At 46.3% G+C, this 10000-nt stretch overlaps 1 protein-coding gene across 1 annotated transcript in view; it reads right to left on the bottom strand.

The window, feature by feature from the left end:
* The window catches only part of LOC135830776 (calcium/calmodulin-dependent protein kinase kinase 1-like), a gene marked incomplete at both ends in the record, with an annotated part of 13547 nt that extends 5000 nt beyond the window's left edge, over positions 1 to 8547 (bottom strand). Inside the window, 6 exon segments of the mRNA XM_065342991.1 lie at positions 258 to 345; positions 1381 to 1398; positions 2345 to 2400; positions 3338 to 3391; positions 5201 to 5241; positions 8448 to 8547. Coding sequence (XP_065199063.1) covers positions 258 to 345; positions 1381 to 1398; positions 2345 to 2400; positions 3338 to 3391; positions 5201 to 5241; positions 8448 to 8547 — 357 coding nt within the window.
* Positions 8548 to 10000: the final 1453 nt, after the last annotated feature.

Below are 10000 nucleotides of genomic sequence, written 5' to 3'. Positions count from 1 at the left end.
AAAGTGTATGGGGGAATGCATGTAGGGTGATAGTGCGGGTTCGAATCCCAGGATAAGCCTGAAAAAAAGGAGAATTGAAAAATTTATAACATCCCCATGATTTTTGGCCGTCAGATACGGGATAGCGCCAGGCGTGACACAAACAAACAAACAAACACACAAATACCAAATTAAAGCTGTGTGGACCCTGGCTAGCGCCAGACGTTACTGAAGTAACGTCTTCTGCATAGCTACGGGAATAAAACAGTCATACATACCCGCATGCCATCGATAGTGAGTCGTTTCTCCGGGTCCTTCTCCAGGAGTTGCAGGATGAAGTCTCGCAGCTCGTCAGATACGGGAACACTGTAGGCACAACAGCATCAAAATTGGATTTTGGCTGTTTATCCCGTTATTAGTTGTCTGATGATTGCCTATGGGCATGGAACTATTCGTTACAACCTGGGAGTCGTACTCGAACTAGGGAGGTGACACGGCACAGGAATCCGTGTCACAGGGGTTGACTCGCACCCGTAACCCCTCGTTGTTATTTTTGGAATAGTTCAGTCCAGTCCGTAAGTCCGAAAGGTCAAACGCGAATCCTATCCTTCTACCTCCAAGCGTGCCAAGTAGATATAATACTTGGCACGCTTGGAGGTAGAAGGATAGGATTCGCGTTTGACCTTTCGGACTTACAGACTGGACTGGACTGAACTATTCCAAAAATAACAACGAGGGGTTACGGATGCGAGTCAACCCCTGTGACACGGATTTCTGTGCCGTGTCACCTCCCTAGTTCGAGTACGTCTCCCTGGTTACAACGAATGATACGTGGTGCTCCGTGCCGTGTCACCTCCTTAGTTTGAGTACGACTCCCTGGTTACAACGAATGATGCGTGGTGCTCTGTGCCGTGTGTAAGATAGCTCTATTCGAATGAATATTGAGCACTGTACCGTGCCAGAGGACTCTCATTTGTAAACACAACAGAGAAAATTAGGTCAAAGCTCTGCAACCCAGACGAGTGCCAAGTAAACCATTCCCCAGTCCAGCATGGTACACCATGTTAACAATCATGCAATACTCCTGAAATGAAATTAGGAGAGAGAGAGAGAGAGAGAGAGAGAGAGAGAGAGAGAGAGAGAGAGAGAGAGAGAGAGAGAGAGAGAGAGAGAGAGAGAGAGAGAGAGAGAGAGAAAGAGAGAGAGAGAGAGAGAGAGAGAGAGAGAGAGAGAGAGAGAGAGAGAGAGAGAGAGAGAGAGAGAGAGAGAGAGAGAGAGAGAGAGAGGGAGAGGGAGAGGGAGACAGAGACACAGAGAGAGACACAGAGAGAGGCAGACAGAGATACAGAGAGAGGCAGACAGAGGGTGGAAGCAAGCAAAACCACATCTGATATAACTTACTCTTCAGGGAATGCAACCCTTGAAGAGAGGGGGAGAAAGGAGATATAACCAGCCGACGTCATTGTTATCAAGGCACATACGCACAGGCACAAGCACATGCGTGCACACACACACACACACACACAAACACACACACACACACACACACACACACACACACAAACACACACACACACACGCCAATCAGTTGCCGAATAATAAGAAGCATGCAAAACAACTCCACATCAGTTATGTTGATGCCGAAGCCCAACGATATTTTTAAACAAAAACACCGGCATTCTGCCCGAATACACGTTCTGCAGGAAAATGTTAACCGAAGAAATGATTCATTTAAATAGTCGGTGGCAAAATGATTGCGTGGTGTGCGCGTACATGCGTGTGTTTGCACACGCACGTACGCGCATGTGTGTGTGTGGGGGGGGGGAGGGGAGGGGGGGGGGTTGCACGTATGCGTGTGCCGGTATTTGCGTGCATGCGTGTGTGTATGTATGTATGCCTCTGTGTTCACATACATGTGAATACTGTAGTGTCACGTATAGAAGCATGACCTGTATAAAAGCATGACCTGTATAGAAGCATGATCTGTATAGAAGCATGACCTGTATAGAAGCATGATCTGTATAGAAGCATGACCTGTATAGAAGCATGACCTGTATAGAAGCATGACCTGTATAGAAGCATGACTCGAATATAAGCCGATTTTTTGTATCGCGCCGTGACACAGAGGCATGATTTGAATAGAAGCCGCTCTGTGCAAAGTACATGTTCAAGTACATAAGTGGCAGTATGTACTGCACTGTGCACACTGATCATGTTGACGGAGAAGCATGTTTTGAATAGAAGCGTAACTTGAATAGAAGCATGGTTGGAACCCCGGCTTATACGGCCGTAAGCACTTGCTTTTATACGCGACATTACGGTATGTGTGTGTGTGTGTGAGTGTGTGCCGCAGGCAGTTTCTTACTCTGCTGTCCGGATGAATTCATACAGCTCAATGATGTTAGACGACTTGAACGGCAACTTCACACAGAGAAGGAGAGAGAGAGAAACAAACCAGAAGAGGGGAAGTATTACACTCTCCGAATCAGAACTGAATGGGTAATATCATGGATAAAAAGTGAAGGATAATATTCGCTGTGGTGATGGTGATGTGAGTGCAGAGTTTGGATCGGCCAAGAGAGCGATGTGGTGGTGTGGTGTATTGGATTCCATAATGGCCGGGTCGTCACTACTTCTTCTCAAGGCCAATATGTTATGAGTTATGACCAACTGTCCACCAAAGTAATCAGATCATGATTATAAAGTTAGCAGTGTTTACCGCCATATTGCCAGGTGTGTCTTTACCACCATATTTATGAACCATAAGTACAGCTGCAGTGGTGTCTTCAACTTCATTTTCCCAAGTCAAGCTCCGTATGAAGACATCCAAGAAGAAGATTGCCTGATGAGTCCAGCGGGGACGAAACGTACGTCGCAATCGAGCTATGTCGTTGCTGTGTCATCATATATGTGCCATGCGCTACTTGATGTACCAGCCTGCTATGCCGGATACCGCCAGCCATGCATCGACCAGGCGCCAGGCGCAAACTGATGGTGGTGGTGGTGAGAAGGAGAGCTCCGTGCCAGAACTTTGCAGCCTAGAGAGCGTGTGTGGGCAGGCGTGTGTTTACCGCCATATTGCCAGGTGTGTCTTTACCACCATATTTATGAACCAGCTTTACAGTCAGCTAGAAATAATTATTATCCACTTCTTGTGTAGGAATGTCAATTGAATAATTTTCCTATCCACGATGGGAATTATTCGTATTGCGTGGCCGATCCTTTCAATGTTCTTTTCCTTTTCCACCTGGACTCCTCCTTCGTTTCCCTTTTATCTCGGGCTCTTCTCTTGTAGATCTACCCTCTTGCTATTATTCACTCAATATGGGGCTTTGAATAAGACAAGTCAATATCCTACCTGTCCGAAAAGAAAGCAGTAGAGTGTGACCCCCATTGCCCAGACATCAGCAGGCTGCATAGGAAACACACGCAAAAACAAACACGCAACATTACTAGTTTCTATTTATTTACTGCAAATACAGTAAAACCTGTAACTAAAGACCACCGTGACTAGCGACCAGCCTGGTACTACAGTAAAACCTGTAACTAAAGACCACCGTGACTAGCGACCAGCCTGGTACTACAGTAAAACCTGTAACTAAAGACCACCGTGACTAGCGACCAGCCTGGTACTACAGTAAAACCTGTAACTAAAGACCACCGTGACTAGCGACCAGCCTGCTACTACAGACCACCGTGACTAGCGACCAGCTTGGTACTACAGTAAAACCTGTAACTAAAGACCACCGTGACTAGGGACCCAGCCTGGTACTACAGTAAAACCTGTAACTAAAGACCACCGTGACTAGCGACCAGCCTGCTACTACAGTAAAACCTGTAACTAAAGACCACCGTGACTAGCGACCAGCCTGGTACTACAGTAAAACCTGTAACTAAAGACCACCGTGACTAGCGACCAGCCTGCTACTACAGTAAAACCTGTAACTAAAGACCACCGTGACTAGCGACCAGCCTGGTACTACAGTAAAACCTGTAACTAAAGACCACCGTGACTAGCGACCAGCCTGCTACTACAGACCACCGTGACTAGCGACCAGCTTGGTACTACAGTAAAACCTGTAACTAAAGACCACCGTGACTAGGGACCCAGCCTGGTACTACAGTAAAACCTGTAACTAAAGACCACCGTGACTAGCGACCAGCCTGCTACTACAGTAAAACCTGTAACTAAAGACCACCGTGACTAGCGACCAGCCTGGTACTACAGTAAAACCTGTAACTAAAGACCACCGTGACTAGCGACCAGGCCTGCTACTACAGTAAAACCTGTAACTAAAGACCACCGTGACTAGCGACCAGCCTGGTACTACAGACCACTTCGCCAGGCACGGACGGTCACACATTCACATGTGGTTGTACGGTGCAAACCTCTAACTAAAGACCACCTGCAACTAAAGACCGCTTTCTCAGGCCCCAAGGGCAAGGGGTGGTCGTTAGTCACCAGTTTTACTGTATGTACCGTAAAGTCTTGTATAGAAGTGGCACTTGAATAGAAGCCGCCCTCGAATAGAAGCCGCGATTTTGGGCCCATCAAATCACACATAAGCCTGGTTTTCGTGTTGACATACATAGAAATACCTGTCTTGTATAGAAGCCTGTCTCATATAGAAGCCTGCAAAATTTCACCAAGAAAGTCATAGAAGCCGCGGCTTTTATACAAGACTTTACGGTATATAATAAATGTAGAGCCGAAGGATTTATTGCAATCATATACCAGTATGAAAAAACCGAAGCAAATAATCAGGACTCGATCTGTTTGACTTTACTCGAATTCACCTGCTGCTCAGCTGCTCAACAGAAGAGATCCTCTTGATCAGCATCAACACTGCTGTAATCCATCTACGTAGAGTGGATGCAAGAGTCGGTATTTGTCGTTAGATTTTGACTTCGGACGTCGTCACTTTCAAGCCCTATGTATATACAGTAAACAATCAGTGTTTGCCAGACCCCGTAACAAGCGGGATCCTGTATTTGACCGGACAAATAATTGCCATGCACCAAATTGCTGTGGATTGAACGTGCATCCCAGGATCCAGCGGAATCCCATACTGATGGAACAAAATTATCATTCACCAAAGTGCTGTTCATCGAACATACATCCCTGGATCAAGCGGTATCCTGTCGTATCGGGGACAGTTTCCGCTGCACCAACGGCGTCCTGTTTTAAGTCAGGTTTTACTGTTCGTGTTCTTTAGCTCACCTTTCCGGCATATTCCACTGGCCTGCTAGGATCCGATATTACTGATAGGACAACAAGACAGCAACACAATAGACAGCAGGCGGTGGACATAAACAAATCATTTCGGAAAAAGGGAAAATAAGCTCATGTGATGATAATGGAACTCTATATCATTTAGTGCTATATCCGTATACATATAACTGTGACCTTCCCATCCTTATATTTACACCTGCCCATATGATTATTTACAGTAAAGAAAAATGGACCAAGCAACTACAAGATACGCTATAATGTCCACTAACACCACCAGTTACTAAACAATCAGCTCATGCGATAACATTGCACGACACTGACCGACGGTACTGACGTTCTACAACTAACTGGCTAACAGCTCTAGCACATCTTGGATGCGCACTCCAACAGCCTTCCAACTTGGAAGGTTCTAAGGTTTCTTGGTCCTTTTTCTTTACTATAAATATATCCTTGGCTCTCCATCCGAGTCCATTATAATAATGGTTAGAGAATTGCTCATGACAAGCAAGGTCCCGGGTTCGAGTCCTGGTGGGTCTGGCGTTTTTTTCTCTTTTCAGGCAGTTCACTTCCCCAATTGATCCTTTGAATTTGAAGTTCTCTCAATCCTTTCAAAATTTATTATTTATTTATTACCACTTCTCACGGTGGCCGTTGGCCAATAAGAGAGATGCAATTTATAATGGTGATTATATGAGGCTATGAGGTATACATGTATATGACATAAGAATTGCACGCTGAGTTCTATGTCCCGTACTACCGGTACCTATTCTAGTGCTCACATAAGAGCATGCAGCTCTGGACATCCGGTTCTATGGGGTCCTCCGACGGCGAAAACTCACATCACGTGGTATAGTGTCCCAGTTGTACGTTCCCATCCCATTTTAGCAAGCAGTGGAGTAGTAAAATTATCACACGTGTTCTACTAAGGCCGCAGTCACACCAAACAAGCCGTTTCCCGCTTGCGCTGAAAGTGGCTTGTGCTGAATGGGTCGGTTGGTCACACCACGGCGCGAAATCGGCTGGATTTTTTTTGTGTGCTAGAGTTTTTTTTCTTCCCGCTCATTTTTGAATATGATTTTCTCTTGTTTTCACGTGGCAAACAACAGAGTTTTGTTGTTGGGCATTGGAGAGGAGTTTCATTGGAATCAGAGTGCTTGTTTGAAAGATTGAGGGAGGTTTGAGAGTCGTGAGTTTGTAGTGCAGCCATGGATAGTGAAACTAGACGCCGTGTTGTTGTCTGCATCTTGCTGTGCACTGATATCATGGTGCGCATGCTTCTAGCGAATACTAGTCGCCCTTGTCCGACGCTACCAAGGCAGATCGTGCCTCGTAGAAAACGCACAAGGACCGATGAGGACGATGATGATGATGACGATGAATTGCTGGCCGCTGTCCCGCTCCTGTTTGGCAAGCGGAAACGACGTTTCTGGTGTGCATTGCGTACCCTGGTGTGTGGAATGACGATGTCATTGTACACTGGAACACCATGGGCGTGCAGTGGGATGTTGCTGACTGGGAAGACGACCAGTATAGACTTCATTTGCGGCTGAGCAAGATTGCATTCTGGACGCTGCATGGAGTTGTTGGTGGGTGGCTGGAGCGCTCTGTGACACATTACAGATTGCCAGTTTCCTCTGCAAAGCGGCTATCGATTACTTTGCACTGGATTGAGCATGGTTTGTCAATGACACAACTGGCCTTGATTTACGGAATTGGTAAGTCTACCGCCGTGGCCATCGTGCACGACACGATATCAGTACTGAAGAAGCAGCTGGCCAATAGAGTGATGAAATTCCCAAGTGGTAAAAAGTTGCGAACAGTGATGAAGGAGTTCAAGGAACTTTGTGGATTGCCTCGCTGTGCAGGAGCAATTGATGGGACCTTCATGCGCATTAGAAAACCAGTGAAGTATGGTGATGCGTATTATTGCTACCAGAAGTATTCTTCTATTTTGATATTGGCGGTGGTTGATGCGAGCGGACAATTTACGTACATTGATGCAGGACGAGCGGGCTCGATGGGAGATGCCGCAACTTTCCACCCCAGTGGTTTGGAGCAGAAAATCAATGACAAGACATGGCTCACAATCCTTGAGCGTGGAGAGAATAGGAATGTCCTGAATGGTACGTACATACGCCCATACCTTGTCGGCGATGCTGCATTTCCATTGGCTCCGACAATGATGAAGTGTTTCTCTGACAACCAGGCGCTGGAGCCCTACCAGCGCACCTTCAATTATCGGCTGATAAGAACGAGGAGAGTAGTGGAGCAAGCGTTTGGGCGTCTGAAAGGCCGCTTCGCAATTTTGGACTCGTCAAAGCTACGGGACCCGATATTTGCTGCTGATGTTGCTCTGGTATGCTGTGCACTGCACAACTTCTGCGAAACCTTTGCGTCAACGGATGGTGAGAGCTGGTGCTGTGACCCACAAGAATACGGACCAGGTCCAAATGACCGGTGTGTTTTGGAAACCAATGCCACCGGTTCTGTTGTACGCGAGAAATTGGCACGGCATGTGCATACCCGTCGGCCTATCTGAAGGAAATCTTGGTTTCGATACAACTGTTTTGTCTTTTGCCAATCTGACTTGAGGAGTGCTGTATATACTATGTGTAGCGTGGTGTAGTGTGTAGCTACTGTAGCGTGCACTGCTGTGTGCTATAATCTTCTGCTACCATTGCTTTTGCTGCGTAAATCTAGCGTGTGTGCAAGTGACGTGTCGGTTTACTCAATTCAATTGTTTTTGCAGTCTCAATTTCTGCCTTGATCTATGGCGCTACATGCAAATCTCGCCTACATATGCAGTCTGACCCAATACATGCATCATGTTTCTCCTGTATGCTGTAGTCTGCACTGTGCATCATCGTCTCTTTTTCCACATTCGCATTGTGACCGCTCAGTTGTAATTTGTTCCCTAGCTGTATGGACTATAGATGTTTTGCAGCTCAGGTTACGTTTTGAAGACTGCCTCTGTCTCTTGCATGCATCACAGGAACTCACACAACATATTTGTACTTCGAGGTACATTATGATGAACACCGCGACACGCAATTTCACGTCAAATTTGGCGTAAAACTCCAAATTTCAACGTGAGCTGCAGGTCACTCGCGTTTTATTCCAACGCTCGAGCCAAATATCGCAAGCTGAACTTTCGCGTCACATCAGAAATAACGTGCATCTTAACCTCTCTATTATTGCTCACAGGCCATTGTGAGAATACAGATCTGAAACATACCCGCTTCTGGCGCCATAAACGCAGGACTTCCCGCCGTCTTGCTCAGCTTCTTGTCCTGTTCGATATCGGTGAACCACTCAGATACTCCGAAATCAGTTATCTACATGAGCATGGTTAGCGCAGAGGAAGAGAAAGAGAGAGAGAGAGAGAGAGAGAGAGAGAGAGAGAGAGAGAGAGAGAGAGAGAGAGGAGAGAGAGAGAGAGAGAGAGAGAGAGAGAGAGAGAGAGAGAGAGAGAGAGAGAGAGAGAGAGAGAGAGAGAGAGAGAGAGAGAGAGAGAGAGAGAGAGAGAGAGAGAGAGAGAGAGAGAGAGAGAGAGAGAGAGAGAGAGAGAGAGAGAGAGAGAGAGAGAGAGAGAGAGAGAGAGAGAGAGAGAGAGAGAGAGAGAGAGAGAGAGAGAGAGAGAGAGAGAGAGAGAGAGAGAGAGAGAGAGAGAGAGAGGAGAGAGAGAGAGAGAGAGAGAGAGAGAGAGAGAGAGAGAGAGAGAGAGAGAGAGAGAGAGAGAGAGAGAGAGAGAGAGAGAGAGAGAGAGAGAGAGAGAGAGAGAGAGAGAGAGAGAGAGAGAGAGAGAGAGAGAGAGAGAGAGAGAGAGAGAGAGAGAGAGAGAGAGAGAGAGGCACCACCAGGCAAATTTCACATTAAAAATCTCACTAAAACCATTTCAAAACTGGAACCCAGGTACAGATATAGCACTGTCAGCACACTGGAGGATGCACCCAGTGTGCTGACAGTGCTCAACACCGAGGAGGCAGAGAATAATGCACAGAACAACAATGGCAAGCAGGGCTAGTTAGTTAGTTGCTACCGGTTGAGTTTCATGCTTTCGCAGTCATCAGGCAGCATGAGGATGCTACTGGCCATGCCGGTATTTATGCCAGGAGAAAATATTGGTGAATTTGGTGGTGTTATGCATGGGTTGTTGACTTGGTACAGTGGAGATCGGATATAACGACCTGGCATATAACGACCGATTGAGTTTAATTCTGTTGCCCAAGTCGTTTAGTAAGTCCTTTTGCGAAGATCGGGTTAAGTGACAGATCGAATACTCTAATTTCAGAAATTTTCGGTGCTCAATATTTTCGGTATGAGGGCAACGGCCTAGATTAGGTGAACAGAAATTTTCGGTACAGAGAAGCAGTTCCCTATTGGATTATGTGTGTTAGTGTTGGTTCGGTGTATTGAAATTTTAGGTATGAAACAGACGCACCGAAAGTACCGAAAATAAAAGTACACCGAAAATTTGTGAAATTACAGTATAGTGCCATTTTGTTTTGCCCCGAAGGAGCCTGACAGTGTTGTTATATCCAATCTCCATTATTAAACACTGTGTGCAAACACTGTGCGGGATACAAATCGTACATAAAGTGAATCCTTTTTTGGCCATTATCCGAAAGGTTATGCTCCAGATTTGGCGAGTTTTTACTCCAGCTCTTCCAAATAAATAAAAAAAAAATGGTCACGGTTCGCTTCTGACTCGGTGTTCCGCATCCGTTGGAACACCACCACCCTTCAAGGATCAAGGCGCAGATGCAGCTCCTTAAGCGGTGGGAGGGG

The sequence above is a fragment of the Sycon ciliatum genome, unplaced genomic scaffold (genome assembly GCF_964019385.1).
Source record: "Sycon ciliatum unplaced genomic scaffold, ocSycCili1.1 SCAFFOLD_2332, whole genome shotgun sequence".
NCBI classification, from domain to species: domain Eukaryota; kingdom Metazoa; phylum Porifera; class Calcarea; order Leucosolenida; family Sycettidae; genus Sycon; species Sycon ciliatum.
Note: the sequence above shows the minus strand (reverse complement) of the source record. Positions and strands in the feature narration are given on the sequence as shown.